The following is an 18,383-nucleotide window of genomic DNA, read 5'->3' as shown; positions in this document are numbered from 1 at the left end:
CAGGTACACTTGAGTGCTTTGGGTAGTGCTTTCAGGTAGAGTCCACCTGGTGACACACGGAGAACTTACTAATAAAAATAATAAAATAAAATAAAATAAAATAAAATAAAATAAAATTAAATTAAATTAAATTAAATTAAATTAAATTAAATTAAATTAAATTAAATTTTTTAAAAAATCTATTTCCAGCATGGAATATAAAAAATGTAGGAGATTTTACTTTATTTTTTTATTGATCATACTTAATTTTTGGTTTTTATATAAAGTAGTCACTTGCTAGATACCCATCTTTTGATTGCCTAATAAATATATAAATATTAAAATTTGATTAAGTAAAAAGTATTAGTTTTGATAAAGTGCTTTTTAGAATCACTGAGAAATTTATTTGAAGTACCTTCTTGAGAAATACCAAGACCTGGAAGGGACTAACTACTGGAGTACAGAGGTAAAATACTTGTTCCTTTCAAAGGAACATAACTCCCAGTTATTCAAAGCACCACTTCAAATTTATTGTTTCATGTTTGAAAGTAGTTACTTTACTTTCCCCTTTCTATTCTCTTGCAATGTTGTTTCAAGTTTTAGGTTAACATTAAGGGCTTGGTATAATGAGACTCCTTTTATAGTTGAGCTCTTTAATCCCTTTCCTTTATGGCATCTATTTAATACTGTTGACCTAAGCTATCCCAAATGAATTATAGCCTAATGTTATATCGTTTCAACTTTGCTTTAAATTATTGGAAGAAGAAAGTTTTATCATTGTTAATTAAATAAATCTTGAATGTGTTTAACAGATAAATATGAAAAGCATTTTATTGCATTTTTAATGAAAGGGAATAAGCCTTGTTCATAATGCTTTCATTTTGCGAAAGATTACAATCTATTTTATTTAGTAATGTGTTTATTGTTAGGCATTTAGTGTCAACAATATTAGCAAAGCAAATCTTGTGCAGCTTATTGAATTCTCACTTCATTTTTAATGGGTCATAACTTTTAGAAGCATCACATATATTTGAATAGCAGCATTAGATACAGCTGACGGATGAATCAGAAATTAGTTTTCTTAGTGCTCAGTTACCTGTGTGTTTTAACTTACATTTAGTAGGAATGAGAATGGTAACATAAATGTAGTTACATATAGATTCTTTGATACCCAAAGCAGGGAAGGACAAAAAATAATAGTTGTATTATTTTTTAGTACATTGTCCAAGATGCTGAGTTTTAAATTCACATAGCTATGTTCTTTTGTCAGGTCTCTGTTCTTTGTGATAATTTTGTTCTTATGCTGTATTCCTATCCCTGTGTTTTGCTTGTCCTTGTTTTGTCTTTTCTGAACTTGTATTAATTAATGTACAGTTTGAAGCAAAAAGCCATTTAGACCTGAAATGGACAGTCTTTTAAATTGTGCGACTACAGAAAGGGGAACCTAAGAAAAGTTCAGATTTGTTCTCTGGTTACTTTTACATGGGAATTGAATACATGGGAACTGTTCCTTTTGAACAATTCTGCATATACAAAATACCTTTTCCCATTTTGTTGAAAAAAATCTTAACTACCTTGTGTTCGAATAGTGGCATAATGACATGGGATGTTTATTGGAGTTGGGGTAAATAGCATTTGCTGTTCAGTTTTGGAAATTAGTTCAGCTGTTGATCGATGGGGAACTCTATTTCATTGCTTGGTATTGGGACAGTGAAGCAACATGAGCATCAACTTCATAATATGTATATGTAGTTTAAATTATTGAAGGTAGTTTTTCTGGAAATAGATTAGACTTAGCTCCTTGGTCTCTCATGCTATTTAAGGTCTTTTGCGTTGTTCTTTTAGTAAGAAGGGTAGACTTGAGCTATTTTCTACAATCTTTCTCCCAATGGTTGTTCGGACTTACCTCCTAGTGTCTGAGCAGAGTCAATGTACACTCCTTTTGCATTGTATTCTCAAAAGATACATATACATTGTGTAAGTAAAAAAGAAACAGTATGTTGTGTAGCCAAATGTTATAGTATAATAGTTTAAAATTGTACTATCTCCAGAATTCTTAAGCTTTTGTTTAGAACTCCAAGAGTTTACTCTTGGACTGATAAAATGAAGTATTAATCTGTATCTGTAAAAGGGACAAGAGTCTTTTCTTTGTTCTATTTTATTTGTATTTCTAAGTCTATTCAGGTTTTAGACCAGGTTGAGTGATCTCATTACCTAACAACACTTGCAAATACTGTTAAGAAAAAAGAAAGACTGAAATAATAGAGCAATGAAATTAGCTTCTTAATTAAAAGAAAAAAAACAATGTATCAATCCTTTTGTGATATGTTCTTAAACCATTATGTGTATCTTTGCAAAGTGCTGTGGTGAAAAGATGAAATTGTGTGAGGAGTGGCATAACATTGTAAGAAATTGAGCACATTTTAAGCATTTTGTACAAATCATTTGCAAAGCTGAAGTACCTCTTTTGTAACTGAATGTCCTTTGGTAACTCATTATTTGGGCCTTTTACTTTGATTTTCAAAGGAGATGTCCACATTCTAACATGAGAAGGCCAGGCCATGATTTAGTTGACTAAAATCTGCTCAAATTAGAAAAAGCAGTTGATACAGAAGAGGTGAAGTTAGGGTGCAAAGAACTTATCTCTGTCAAGGAGTAGCCTGACATTTGCACACAAATGTGGGCATAAGCTAGTCATCGTGACAGATTTTAATTTTAATATTTATGTGCTAGTTTTTCCAATTTCCACTGTATGTTTTTATTTAGGAATTTCCAGTTTTCCAGTTTACCTTTTCTGCTGTTGTGTGGCAGTGCTGTATACCATTGAGTAGCAGAAATTGTTTGCCCAAAGGTGGCTGTCTAACTTTAAACACATCTTAAGGAGTATCCATCTGTCCTAGAATCCAAAATACAACAGAGCTGGTATTTTCCACATGTATAAGTGCAGTGAAAAGTGTTAAATTTACAGCCCTGAAGATGGATATCATCTCTCCAGTGAGCAGATGCCATTTCTAAAGCAGCACCATAAAAAAAATCCTGGGCAATCAAACAGCTCCGGTATTGGTCTGAATGGATACACCTGTAGTGATAGAAGATATTTAGCATTTATAGGCATGCATTGCTGAGAACAAAAGTTGTAATGATGTTGGGGTATATTTACTGTCAAGTATAAAATGCTTCGTCCTTTCTGGAGAAGGGAAATACAATCAAAAGGAACTGTCAATGGTTTATTTTTTAGCTCATTTTTAAAGACAAACTGATGATTTCTCATGGTCTCTTACAAGACAATACCTGTCCTTGACTTTCTGGCACCCATCCCGTGCCACATCTGCTGGGTGCTGGGCTATAGAAGATAGTTATTGACCTGAATATAAACAGTGGTCTTTCTACATCATAGTGAGTTATCATGCGGTCTTAACATATAACCTTTTAAATTATTTAGGCTGCTCAGAGTAGTATATGATTTAGGGGAGAAGATTGTTTCTCTTTAATATTTTGACTACCTCATTGTAGTGGGACAATCTACTCACTGTTTTTTCTACCAATTTTAGTTCACTAGTGTTCCAAATCAGATAGTGCAATGAGGAATGTTTTTTATCTGTTCAGTAGATGGATTTTGTGGGACTTTGTGAAATTAATGTGTTTTGGTCTACAAGTTGACCATAATCCTGCACATTAATAATTTTTAAGTCCTCTCATATTTAGCAATGACAAGGAGGCAGTTATTTTTATTAAGTCATTCTTACTAAAGAAGACTTGATAATACAGATTTTTCAAATTAACTATAATGTTACAATGTGTCTTTTGACTGAAGAAGAATAACAAGTGTAAGAATACTAGCAGTTCCTAAACTGACAGGTATCATGGATTAAATTTTCTGTCCAATTTTACTACTCAGTCCAGGTTAAATTACTGTGGTAGCTTGGACATCACTGAATTTATGGAGTGAAGGAATAAATGAAAGTGCATTGGCAATTGTCTGACAATGTGCTGTTTGATTAGCATTTGGGTCACAAATTGGTGTGGCTTGCTGAACTTTTTAGAGAAATTGTCAATGAGTAGCAAGATACAAGATGGAAATTCATTATGTTTTAATTAAGACTAGTAAAGGTCAGCAGTTGATCCTAAATTAGATTTCTGAAGAAGCCAATGGGGCTTCCAGAAGATTAGTTTATTCTAAAAGGTAGGACTTAAATAGAAGAGTACCTTAGCAACTGTATATATTTACATGTGGATAAGGTCACCTTATCTCTGAGAAACAATCACTTTACTGATACTTCTTTATAATTAAAATGATTTATCTGGAGCTCAGGACCAGTGTTAAAATTTGCATGTGATAATTTTAAGTGTAAGATAGACTGCCTTTTCCCTGAGGTGCTGAAAATAATTAAGCCATATGTTGTGTGTTAGGAGAGAATAAGTTATTTACAAAATAAATCATCTACACATTTTCGTACAATACAGTATGATAGCTGCTTCCTTTTCATTTTATGTGCTAGTAGATCCCAACAGTGTCATGGCTGATTCCAGACCAAATCCAACTTCTTTAATTTATGGAGGCTGAAAAATAGCAATTAGAGAATTATGTTTGTTAAGATGTCTGGGTACTGTGTGACCCAGCAGGATGTTTCTGTGCGTGTCTTCCCTGCTGCCTGGGCCTTTGGAAGCTCATCAAGAGAGAACAGCACTGCGGCCCAGTGCACTTAGGTTTGCTCTGTCACCCTTTGTAGCACCCTCAGAAATGGAGATTCTTTACAGGAGAGGTGGAACTTGCCAAGCCTGAAGAGGTCTGAGTAGGTGTAATTGCTGCCTCTCTTCTCTCTCACATAGTGGTTAAAAATGCTTTTCTTGTAGCAAAATGAAAATCTGGGTTAGGCTGATCTTGCAGAACCCAGGTGACAGATTGCTGACAGTTGGAGAATCTGGTATAGGGAGAGTGACTTGACTTTCTGGTGGAAATCCTCTTACAATAATTTCATGAGTGTGTAGCTGTTGAAGCTGTGATGTGCTGTTACTAATATTTCTGCCATGGCATCTCCTTTGCCTGTCGTAATGGAGTGTAGGTTTGCTGATCTGTGCTAAGTATATCACTTTGTGTTGCCTTTCATTCTGGAGACATATCTAATGATGTGCCACAAAGGGAATAGTTTAGTTTGCCTAAGTGTGATTCAGCCTGAGGTGGGAGAACTGATTTACTTAAGGAATGGAGGCTGCATTTGTGGCTGTGGGTTTCTGCTTGCTAAAACTGATTCAAATAAATGTTCTTCTCTTCCTCCCATGTATAATTTTTTCTGATTTTTTGGAATGTAATTCCTGGTTTCCTGCTGGGACTTCATTGTGTACAAAGTATTGTAAAGTGCTTTTAATAACTGCCACAGTGAAAAAACAATCTTCCCAGATCATCAAGTCTTGTTTTCTGACATATAATATATGGTTATAATCTGGCATTTGAAATCAATATACTGTTCTAGAAAAAATACACATTACCTGAATGAAAACTGACCCTGTTTGTGTCTTCAGCTGTCACTGGATGGATAGTGACACAGCTACTGGTGAAAAAAAAGTCATTTATTCTAACAACAAAGGTAATTTTGCGTGATACTGTCAGTAAAGATGGTGCCAGACCTGCAGCCACTGCAGTGAATCAAGCCACCAACCATTAACATGTTAATAATTATTACTGAAATGCTGCAAAATATTATGATTCCATTAGGAATTGTCAGTTTTGTGCCTTACCTGTCCTGATTGCTAACCAATAAAATAAAATATTATCTATCTGCTACAAGTAAAATCTGAAGTTGATTTAAAAAGGGAAGTTCAGACAACAAAATTAAACTAAAATATTTCAAAGAAAACTCTACTTGCAGCCTTTAATATGATTCTGGCAGTTTGTCAGCAACTTAGATAAGCAAATTTTCCATTGTGTTTCCCAAACAAGCCATAATACTTTTTTGTTTGCATTTTCATTAACATTCAAAATCCAAGTAAAACTGATGATCTGTTTTTTTGTCCCCTTGCAGGAGTAACAACTGTGTTGACAATGACAACACTGAGCATCAGTGCTCGAAATTCACTCCCTAAAGTAGCATATGCAACAGCTATGGATTGGTTTATTGCTGTTTGTTATGCATTTGTATTCTCTGCATTAATTGAATTTGCAACTGTAAACTATTTTACAAAACGAGGATGGGCCTGGGATGGAAAAAGTGTAGTGAATGATAAGGTAAGTCCTAAGGAAAGAGCCGTATTTCCAGTCAATTGCACTAAAACAGCTGTAATAGATAGTTGATAAAATAATTTTATATAAAATTTGCTACATAAAAAATATATATGATGCTTTAAATCAAAATAATGTACATGCATTTTCTCTCCTGAAAAAAAGTGTATGTGCCCTGATGTAGCTAATCTCACTTGGTTTCAATAATACAGATTTAGTTATCAAGCAGATTGTTTTTTTATGTTGGAACTGTGTGATTTGTTTCTTGACCCCCTCAGATACAACTGTTTATCTGGTTACTCAGAAAATATAATCCAGATTGTACTGTTTGATTACTCTTTTTATTATTTAATCCATTTGAATTGGAAATAAGAAAATGATTACAGAAGGATATATGTATATTAATTCTCCTGGTGTTAATCTGTTCCCTAGCACCTAGTAACTAAATATCAGAAAAACAACTGAATGCTGACATATGTAAAAACTAGTAATAACAAAACCTAGAAATTTTGAATGTTTTCAGTATTTTGAAACGTATCCTTTATGATATGTAGGCATTATTTTTAAACTAATTTAAATAGCAGTTTTACAAAATTCCGAGTACTTCTGCACCTGTAATGTATGATGCTTTGAGTGTGCACAAGCACAGTCATGCCTTAATTTTCTGGTATTAATAGTAGCGTAAGTGTGATAGCATGAAGAAATTTTGACCTGATAGAACTTCTTATTTTGTGAACAATATGAACTGGTGATAGGCCTAAGTTTGTGTCAGGCTTTACTGTTTATAATTTTAATAACCCCGAACAAATGTTAGAGCTGACTTATTGTTTTGACTGACTTAGTATATTATAGAATTTTGACCTCTCCCCGGTCCCTGATTCTACCAATGGGAAAGGATTTCTTCTGACAAAGAATACTCTCATTTCTGTGCTTTTTCTTAAAACAATATAGAATATGATTTGCTTTCTAGATGATAACAGTAGATGTGAAGCAAAGTTTAATTAACTGATGATTTCTTAGCACATATAAAGCAAAATGTATGAAGAAGCAAAATGTTCAGTTAATGATAGAGGAGAATTAGAGGAAATTAGTACACTGTTCATAATCCCCTGTGGATTCTGGAAGGGCCTGAACTCTCCATAGCTTCAGGATCTGTTCCCTCATGCTAGAAGTAGATATCAAATTGCTACAAGTTTATCGGCATGTCACGAGTGAAGCTTTTCAGACTGGCACTTTACCCTGGCATTGTAATAATGTATGGAAAACTCTCCAATGATCCTTTGGCTGTTCCTTTGAATTAATATAACGGTGGTGTTTCATGATCTTAGGAGTGGCAGCTATCTAACAGCTAGGCAGTATTCCTCCCGTAGGAATGAAAAATTTAGCCTTCCCGTTTAAAGTTTTATATACCATTCAAAAGTCCAGTTCTCTATTTGCTTCAAACTGACTTAACAAGAAGCCAGCTTTTCTGATGTAAAAATATGGTTCATCCTTACTAAGCAGGTCTCATTAATGGTATTACAGATAGCTTTTAAAAACATACTGTGTGTGAAAGGAAGAAATTATAGATCTGTTAGAGTATTTGTCTAATAATTTGATTTGGTAATTTGCTCTTATTTTTGCTGAATGCTTCTGTGCAGCTAAAGACAGGATTATTCTTCATCAAATAAAGTGAAATATGTTTTCTCAATGATATTTATCTGTGTTCACCTTAAATGGAAATTCCCATCTAAATGCTGTTAACATGGAATTTGTCTCAGAGAAAAGCAGGTGCAGGAGCAAGCTACATGTTTCTTCGGACCTTTTTCATACTCTAGTCAATAAGGAACAATGCTGTATTCCCACCAATCCCTGATTTTCTTTTTATGTGACACCATTTCCTGAGACAAGGTATTTGGGGCACAACATCTTACCATGAAGATCTTATCAAGATTTGTAGATGGCTCTGATAAATATCGAATTGGAGCTAACTGAAAACCAAAACTGGAAATTGGGTAGATGACTCCCAGTGGAAGTAAAAAAATTGAATGCACTGGTATGAGAGATGTCACAAGAATTCTCCCACTTGTGCCACTTCCATTAGACTGAAAATCAAACCAAACCAATACAACAGATAATGATTTCTTATATGAGTCTATGGAGAGACTTGCTCCCTGAGAAACTGAAATCCTTCCATTCTTTCCTGTAGATTATTAGAAGTTCCTTAGTTTAGGATTGCTGCAAAACAGTGAATCAGTTTACAGTATTACAATCTTATTGCAGAGCTGGTCTGTGTACATACATATAGGTCTAAGAACTCAAGCCTATACTCGTTAGCTATACATCCCTGTGTATATCTATAGACGTAGCCTCCCCATTGGACTGCCATTGGCTAAACTTTAGCCACTTGAAAGATTCCACAAACCTGTAAAAACACAAAATTGCTGGAGATCATCTAGTTTAACCCCTCTACTCCAAACAGGGCCAGCTAAAGACGGTGCTCACGGTCAGGTCCAGACAGTTTTTTAATATGTCCAAGGATGGAAACTCCACAGCCTCTCTGAGCAACCTGTTTCAGTGCTCAGTCATGCTCACAGTAAAACATGGTTTTTTGTATGTTTAAGTGGAATATTATGTATTGCATATTGTGCCCATTGCTTCTTGTTCTTCCATTGGATATCACTGAGAAGAGTCTGGTCTGATCTCTTTTCTTTTCTCCCACCAGATATTTATATACATTGATCAGATTCCCCCATGAGCCTTCTCTGGGCTGAACAGTCCCAGCTCTCTCAGCCTTCCATATTTCAGATGCTTCAGGCCTTTAATCATCTTTGTGGTCCTTTGCTGGACTTGCTCCATTAGGTCCATGTCTCTCTTGAACTGGGGAGCCCAGGACTGGATCCAACATCCTGGATGTGTCTCTCCAGAGCTGAGTTGATGGGAACGATCACCTCCCTTGGTCTGCTGGCAGTGCTCTTTGTAATGCAGCACAGAAGGCTATTTGCCTTCATTGCTGTGAAGGCATATTGCTGGCTTGTGTTCAACTTGTCCACCAGGACCACCAGGGCTTTTTCTGCAAAGCTGCTTTCCAGCCCATTAGCCATAACCTGTATTGGTGCATGGGGTTATTCCTCCCCAGGTGCAGGACTTAAATTTCCCTTTGCTGAGCTTCATTAAATTCTTGTCATGCCATCCCACCATTCTTATCTTCTTTTATTTTTTAGGTTCTAAGCCCTATTTTCGTCACTGTTATGCATTTCTTAAACAATAACTTCTGAAAAACAGAGCTAGTTCTTGGGCTAGTTCTCAGCTCACTTCTGCAGCTACCATGCTGGAGTCCTCCTTTCTCTTAATTGCAATCTCTTTCTGACTTCTCTGTGTGTGTGTCTATGTATATACATATGTAAACACACACACATATTTCTCTAGAATCACTTAAAAATGCAGACCATTACTGAAATTCCTTTATTTATTGGTGGTATGTTATGAGATGTTCAAATAATAGTGACGCTAGATTTACGTGGGAAAGATGGTGTAGTTTTCATTTTATCACAATGCCAGGTAATCTTTTTTCCTAGTCTACCCATTCACTCCTAGTTTTATTAACAGAGAACATTTTAAAAATCTTGCAATTCTGTTGTAGGGAGCCAGATAACAAAGCAGCTAGAGAAAGACCAACTCTTTTCCAGTTATCCTTACAACCACAGTAAGAAACTCTTCCTCATATAACTTCAGCAGGGCATTTGATGGTTCAAAAGTCCATGTTTTTAGAGCATTCTTATGTTACCTTTACCTTCTTTTTGGATAGACTGGAATATCTTTCTTTATATTTGAATTTATTAGTATGGTATTCCTGGTATTTATTTTAACATGCTCACATATCCTAATACGTTTCTTTTACATTTGAAATGATGTTTTATTAAGACTATTCTGGAAGTGCACCTTACATATTTAACTTCATGCTGTCTTCCAATAGAAAAAAGAAAAAGCGTCTGTCATTAAGAAAAACAATGCCTATGCAGTGGCTGTTGCCAACTATGCTCCAAATATTACCAAGGACTCAGTGCTACCAACCATCTCCAAGAGCGCTACAACTGCAGAACCCAACAAGGCAAAACCAGAAGCAAAGCCACAGGAAGCAAAGAAGACATTCAACAGTGTCAGCAAAATTGACAGAATGTCTAGGATAGTGTTTCCAGTCTTATTTGGTACTTTTAATTTAGTCTATTGGGCTACATATTTAAACAGGGAGCCCGTCTTACTGGGCTTTGCGCCATCAACCTAAAAGTTGAATTGCACTGAGGACTTAAAGCATCATTCTAATCAGATAGGTTGTTTGCTATGTACAGTACGACTAATAACTGCTAATCTGTGAACCATTATGTACAGAGTGTATATAGATATCTGTGTATCTCCAAAGGAGGGACACAGTGTAAATTCATGGGTCTGTAAACAGATGGCACCCATGGCAAATATAGCCAGCTGTTCAAAAGTTATACCCAGGGGAGTTCTGTTAAACTAGGATTCAAATACACAGAATTATATTCTCTCCGTACAATGAAATGAAGATATGATCCTACATGATTATTTAGGAACAGTATTTTTTTAATTTAAAGTTAAAATATTTTTCTATAAAGTAACTAATTCTACTTTAATGAAAGAAACTGTCATTTAAAAAAGTGATTTTTTTAAAAAGGTGCAATTGTTTCATACAATAGCAGTTCCCATGTACATAACAGAATACGGAGGTCGTACGGTTCTACTGTTGACAAACATTCTGGATACTAGTTAGGCTGAAGAGGTAGTAAAGACTACTCTATGGCAAAAGCCACAAGTTTCTTACTTCTATCCTGTTTGAAGTTGTTAATAAACTCTTCTAATTGATTTCAGGGAAAAGCAAGTGTTAATAAATTTTCCAATATCAACCAACTTCCACTAGTGAAACTCTTATACTTTTCACCTTTTTTTTTTTCCATGTTGCTAACCCAAGTTGTCTGGTTTGGCAAAGTTGAATTTCTTTGCTTTTTGATTTTGTTCTTAATTGGATTATTTTCAGGTTTAAAAGCACTCAGAATTTTTTCAGGGTTAAGTATATCACTAATATGATACATTATTTTTCCTTGCTTATTGTTACCCTAAAACCTGCCATTAAAATATTTACCTGTGTTTCTCCCACAAAACATTCTTTTCAAGGGAAACAAGAACCATTATTGAAGTTCAGAATATTATCCATACAATAAAATTTACTGCTGCTTTTGTAAATTGCAACTTTACATTTCGCTGACATAACTTTACAAAAACTTTGTATACTAGAAGTGGTTTTGCTAAGATTTGGATGTTATTTTTTTAATAAAAGGTCATGCATCATCTGTAGGTATCAGCTGTATTTCGTATACACAAATATAACAAAATTGGAGCTGCCATTTGCAATTTTATATGAACATTTAATACTGATCAGTAAAATTGTTTTTCATCTGAGCCTTTGCAAAGATTCTTTATGCCCCTAAAGGCCTGGTAAATCATTACATAAGTAATAATTGCGTATTGTATTTAGATTTTAGTATACTTGGCCAAGCAAAAATATTTTGATTCACACATACATTAGCAGTTATTAGTTGACCTTTAAAAAAAGATACACCTTTATGATGATGTCTTCTAGTAGAGACATATGTAGTCGTATAGTGTCATTTATTGCAGTTTTGTACAGTACTTGAGTATAGTGCATAAAATAGGTATGTTCAGAGTTTAACAAAGTTGTACAAATATTTCTAAAATCAAATAAAAGAATATCTTAAGACATGGAAATGTGCTAAAAACAAAGAGAAACACTGCTTTTATTTGCTGGTTTATTTTCTTGCTTTTTTCTTTGCTTTTAATGTGATTCTGTTTGTACTTTGTGTGACAGTATAGATGCCAAGGTCACAAATGCATATTATGAATAGAATTAATAGCTAAGACAGAGTTGACATCAGTAAAATAAAGACATTGCGTAAGTTATAAATGAAAGGGAGAAGCATGGACAAAGTGCGTATCCCTTGAAGTCCCTCTTCTTAAACCGTCAGATTAAACCTTTCTCATCAACAGTAGTTAAAAAATGAGCACTTTATTCAGAACATTAAAATTGAAATATCCTTATTTTCATATATATTTATATATAAATGTTGATCTTCCATGTAACATGGAGGCGTGTGCAATAGTGTGATTATGAGCATAAGGCTGGAAGGCAAGCAATAAAAAAAGGTTTTTTCATGGTATAATTATACATTTTTAAAATGTTTCATTTGTAAATTATAAATTATCCCTTTAATGTCACATTGTCTAGGTATGAATAAATATATAAATATGTACATATGTACAAATAATTGTAAATATTAGAACTGTAGAAAAAAACCCTTTACTTTTAACTCTGTTTTTGGCAAAGGGCTCTGGCTGTATAGTTTAATGGAGGCCCATGCTAAACTGCTCTTGGACTTGAGTAGCTTGATTATGTTTTCTGTAGCTGAGGTTTCCTTCCTGTGACCTAGTGGGAGTTCTTTCTCTTTGCATCAGCAAGATGTAGGGAGTCTCTGAACCTCACTGGTCTCAGACAGGAGAAACAGAGGTTTGTGTTTCACCCTTGGCCACATCCCAGGTCCTCAAAACCCTTTAAAATGTTTAAACAACGTTGTGTATTGCTCCATGCATGACACTGTATAGTCAGAACTCTCCCCACTACAAACATGAGTGTGCTCAGAGCTATGTTGGATTACTTGATAAGGAAGGATTTTGCATCCTTATCCACGAATGGGACCCCCTCAAATGTTTTTAACAGTACAAGTCTTCTCCAGCAAGACATCTTCACTGGAAGATAACATCTGTATAATTCAGAGCTGCATGCAAACAGTGTATCTTCAGTTTGCATGAGAAGGCCGATGATGTCCCTTGTTAGTCAGCTCTGCTGCTACTGCTTTTGTTTGCTACAACTATTTTTCCATCCATTAACCATTTTCTTTACTCTTGTGTTATGCTTAGAGTCAGACAAAAAAAAAACAACAGGTGTTTTTCACATGCTAAAGGTACAGTCACAGCACACAAACACCAAAAAATAAGCATAATAGATAAATACACTTATTGAAACCCAATACACTTTAAATATCCACAAGCAGTTATTGTGAACATCAGCAAGGCTTTTGAGTGCATACACTCCAGGAAAGTTTCACTTTTACATTTAGTACAGTTGGTCTGTGTTGAAGCAAACTCTTTCTGTGGGAGGAAGGAATATGCTTTATTGTTTCTCTACTGAAACATTTCTAGTGAGTAAACTGTCTACACACAAGTTGCAAATTTGTGAACCTAACAACTGGATAAGTGAATTTGAATGTAAACATTTAACTGAATGCAAGCATTACACAAGGAACACAAGAATAAAAGAGTTAGGCCTTCTTTCCTTTTAACAGTATAGAATCTGTGTCTGGGATTTTAAAGCTTGTCTCACAAATGTCCTGAGTATCTAGAAGCTGCTTTTAATTTGAGTAAAACTTGCTGATCTTAAATACTTAAAGTGGGAAGAAAGAGCATGAGTGAGCAAACACAAGTTGCTTTGCTATCAAAGACTTGCACTTGGAATCCACCAGTGAAATTTTTGCTTTGCTTAACATGTTAATCTAATTAATTTTTCCAATTTTTATTGGGTCAGGGTGTCATTTTTTGTGTGACTTAAGAAATTAATATAATAAATACAATGATATAACACTGTGGTAAACTTGGATTGGAATTACCATAATTCTGAAGAAGGTTTATGAAACAGGTTTCCAGTGTAGTACTGGAGCACGTACTTCTGGATGCATGTGGTCAGTAATTTAACAGTAATTTATAAATCAGCATGAAGAATATAGAGATCAGCAGGATTTATCAGCCAGGGTTGCCTGCTGGAGACTTCTTAACAGATTGCTTTAAAAAGAGTGGCTTCCAAACTTCTCAATTATGTTGTAGCCAATGAAATTATCTTCACCTTCATGTCTGGGTTAATTCAACTTGTAACTGCTGCATTGTGGAGCATCTTAAAAAAAATATTATGGTAGATGTTCTGAGATAGGAGCTTTAACTTGGGAGACTACTTATACCACCAAATATTATCCTAAATTATGAAGCTAGTCTGCCTCTATAGTCATGGGAGAGAGCTTCATGAGACATCAAACAGAAGCCTTACTGAATCACCCTCCCTTCCCAGCAATTATAGATAACACATGCAGTGGTGAGACTTTAAAAGTGGAATGACCATAAACAGCCTTCCTGAAAGCAACCAGAAGCAGCTGTGAGGAGGTAGGGATGTATCGGGGAGGAAAGGGAAAAAGAAAAGAAAATGGCTTTGTTACCCTGTCAGTGGAATGAGGAAGAGGCCTTTGAAGTAGGTAATGTGTGTTTTTGTTTCAGCTTCAGTTCTGAGCCTTTGTTACCATATATGAATTGTAGGAAAGTAACTTTTAGAGCATATAGAATTGAAATATTTCTTGCATAATTCTGCTGAACTTGAGGGACATGAGTTGTGCCTTTCAAACTGAGAGGCTTCTGCTGACTGCTCTGTGAAAACCTTGCAATGTTGTATGCTTCCTGTAGCATGGGCCATCTAGGGTGGAGGGGGTAAAAAGGTTCAGGAATTAAGTAGAACTTTGTTAATTCCAAGTTTTGTTTCCTTAAGAGGTGTAACTTTCACTTAAGCACAGTAAGCATCCATCCTCCATACCTCTCATTCCTATTCTGAAAGTGTAGGGCTGCACAAGTTGTTGCTTTGGCCTTTCACAAAATAGATGAAGTCCATGCTTCTGAACATTTCCATTCCTAACAAATTTGCATGAAAGATGATTTCAGTATGGATATGAAGCTAACATCAGCCTATACCCCATTATGTGAAGACACATAATGCTAAAATTTAGAAAGCAGTGCAATGGGTTTTAAAGCAGAGGAAGAAAACTTCTGAAAATAAGCCAAGACAGCTTAACAGCTTCATTTAAAAAGAAAAAAACCAAACAGCATGATAAATGTACAAGTGTCTAAAGAAATCTAAATTTAACGTGTGAGTGTGGTATGATTTGATGTCATAAATAAAGTACTTGTCTTAAATACTTCAAAACGTTTAAGTAGTTAAGTGAATTTATGTGAAAGTCAGCTCATGTTTCAGCCTCCAGTAAAGTGAGTGGTTCTTCAGAAAACACAGTTTTAGGATTCCTTCCACCTCTTCCCAGGGACAGTGTACCTTCTACTAGAATGCTGTCAGTTTGCCATATAACTTTAAGTATCTCTTTAACGTTACTTCTTTTACTTACTATTTTCTTTTAGTCAAGGAGACATCCTCTGCCTCATTTCTGTAGATAACCAAAACTCCCTGACAACCAGAACTATTAATCCTATTCTGAATCCAGTTATTAATTGCAGCCATCTGAGAATCAGTGAGTGATTTGTCACTTTAGACCTTAAGTAGTAGAAGCTGAAGGCTCAAAATTTTATTTCAATTAATTGCAGATGTTAATCACATAACTTTTTTCTTTAAACTATTTAATTTTTCAGATTCAGGTCTTTCTAGGTGAATTCTTGAACTCATGTTTTGGAGTCTGTGATTGTTTCTTACTGGAAGAAGCTAAACTTTGAGGGCTTGACCTCTCTGAGATCAGTGCAAAATTTGCACTGAATTTAAAATAAAACTAGTTAGCATCCTCAGGATATTCATCTATGTCACTGAAGTCAGTAAGGATTTTTTACAGATGGAGAGTACACCTGAGTTGCTTAATTCTTTAATCCATGAAAATGAGCCCCTAAAGGAAGAGACCACCATACTGAAATGCAGGACTTGATATCTCTCTCTTTCCTGCTAGATATTAATGCCTTTTAAGAATACTGTGAAAGTGCTGTGAGTTAGGAGTAGGTGATAACACTCACAAAAAGGAATTTGGAGGATGTTTTAAAATATGCAAGATGATATATACTCTTACTTTAGTGTTGGTGTCTACATAAAGATATATGAATATATTTTTTATTTTTGGATGATTTAAAAGCTATATTTTTCATTTAGCATTTTAATTCCTTATATAATGTTGTGAATACTTCACTTGATTAAGTGACCTGGAGTGTGTCTTTATGTGCTCAAGGTTGTTAATGATTGCACTGAGTGCTTTCATTCATCTAATATTCAATGAGGTGAGCTTCCACAGGTTGAAGTATTATATTTGTTTACCAGTACTTCATCCAACTATCTATGCTATTGAGGATGGATGGAAATAGAGAATGAACAAGATATTGCTTTGATCAATTGCTTTTGATATTCTTTATTAGATGTTCATTTTGGCTGAATTTATCAGTTTATAGGCTACTGTAGCTTTGCATTAGCACGAAATGCAATGTAGTACTTTACATCTATTAGAATACATATGTACAATATGCACCGTATCTATAAACTGTTAAAAAAATCAGTTCCCAAACAGCACCTCTTCACCCTCTGCCCTCTGAATAGTCACTTTATTAGGAAACATTTGAAGGCACTTTAATATTAATTGAAGTGATTACACTAAATCTTGTTATACTCCATTTTAAAAAAAATAGTAAAGATAATATGGAGTCTGATTCAGACATTGTTAGCAATTTCTCAGCTGGGCTGGATGACAAATCTACTTTAGTGAGTCACTTGGGCATGAAAATGTATAAGAGTTTGAAAATAGATGCTTCCAGTATATTAAAAAGAAATAAGGAAACCAATAATTATGGAACCAATAATTTTAAAGAAAACTAAACACCAGTCAAATATGCACAGTAAGAAACTGCATGATAAATATAAGTATACTTAACCTTGAACATCAGCATCATACAAAATCTTCTGGGTGACAGTTCACTTATTTAGTAGGTTTCATAGTTATAAATAATTAAAGAGGATAATAATATTCTGTAATTTGTGACCTTGTTTTAACTGGAAAAAGTTGTTACTTTTCTAAAATGTAAAAGAAATAACTGGACTTATGTTTGAATGTGTCACTGCTTGCTGTTGAAGAATATTTATTAACCACATGCAAAATATTGCTTAACATTATCTTTTTGTACTTCTTATTAAAGTTAATTTAAATATAGCACACTTTGTATTTTTTTTTTTAATGCTTTGACAGGACAAATGTTTGATTCCCCTCATAGCTTTTCTCTCAGAATTTGTGTGTGGATTTTTATTTGGTTTTGTTTGCTTGTTTTAAAGCAATCCATTGCAGCCTCTATGGAGGTGTGTTGAGGATGGAATTTCCCAAAGAAAGCAAACAATATTTTGGAAATATTCCTTCGTGTCGTGAGAGTTGAACAGGGTTTTCTACTTATATGGTGAGAATGTTTTCATGTATTCAAATTCCACATGTCAATGTTTCATGTTTTCAGAAGGTTATAAAACATATTGCTGAAAGGTATACACTAACCATCAGTTGATGTGGAATGTAAGAAACACTAGACAGCTTGGTTCATCAGTAGGAGTAGACTGGGTAACAAAGCTTACTCAGAAACAACCCCAAATGTGTATACTGATAGTAGGGTGTGGGTTTGTTTTATTTTTGTTTTGTTTTGTATTGTTTGTTTGTTTTAAAATAAGTGCTCTAGGTTCTAAGTCTTTCTGTGAAAAGGCTATAACTATTTCAGGGATGGCCCTTTGTCTTCCTGTATAGCTGCATCTTCTCATTATAAATACATAAACGTTCTTTATGGAAGATGGAAGTAATTTTGCTTATCAGAAGGGATTTGGATTTCCTTGTATCTGGGCTGGAATACCTGGGAATGCTAGGACTATGTGTGAGCAATTTATGACAAAAATAGATATATATAGTAGAGTTGTAATGATTTACATTGGAAAGGATCTCTGGAGGTCATCCTGTCAAATCCGCTGCTTGAATACAGCCACATTACATGAAGCTGTGGGAATCCTTGTGCAATCAAGTGTTCAGCATCTCCAAGGATGGTGATCACACAGCATCCCTGGGTCTCTGCTCCCCTGTCACCACCCTCACAGCATGAAAACATTTCTTTGTATTTGACTGGAATTTCCCATGTTGCAAATTGTGCCTGTTACTGCTTGCTCTATCACTTTAAACTTCTGAGACAAGTGTTCCAAGGTATATAGTCCAAGCTATAGCTCTAAGTGGCTTGTCCTTATTGCTAATTTGGATTGAAAATGCTAACATGTGGGCCCAGGTGACACCACAAGGGTGGTTTT

General features: G+C 34.8%; 1 protein-coding gene across 2 annotated transcripts in view; it reads left to right on the top strand.

Annotated features, from left to right (window-relative positions):
• GABRA2 (gamma-aminobutyric acid type A receptor subunit alpha2) overlaps positions 1-17,265 on the top strand; it is a 116,836-nt gene extending 99,571 nt beyond the window's left edge. For both annotated transcript variants that reach the window (XM_065836948.2, XM_065836949.2), the window contains exons 9-10: positions 6,000-6,202; positions 10,152-17,265. In XM_065836948.2, coding sequence (XP_065693020.1) covers positions 6,000-6,202; positions 10,152-10,460 — 512 coding nt within the window. In that variant the 3' untranslated portion in view covers positions 10,461-17,265. The remainder of the gene's footprint in view (positions 1-5,999; positions 6,203-10,151) is intronic.
• The last annotated feature ends 1,118 nt before the right edge of the window (positions 17,266-18,383 follow it).

Source organism: Patagioenas fasciata, chromosome 4, assembly GCF_037038585.1.
Source record: "Patagioenas fasciata isolate bPatFas1 chromosome 4, bPatFas1.hap1, whole genome shotgun sequence".
Taxonomy (NCBI): Eukaryota; Metazoa; Chordata; class Aves; order Columbiformes; family Columbidae; genus Patagioenas; species Patagioenas fasciata.
Note: the sequence above shows the minus strand (reverse complement) of the source record. Positions and strands in the feature narration are given on the sequence as shown.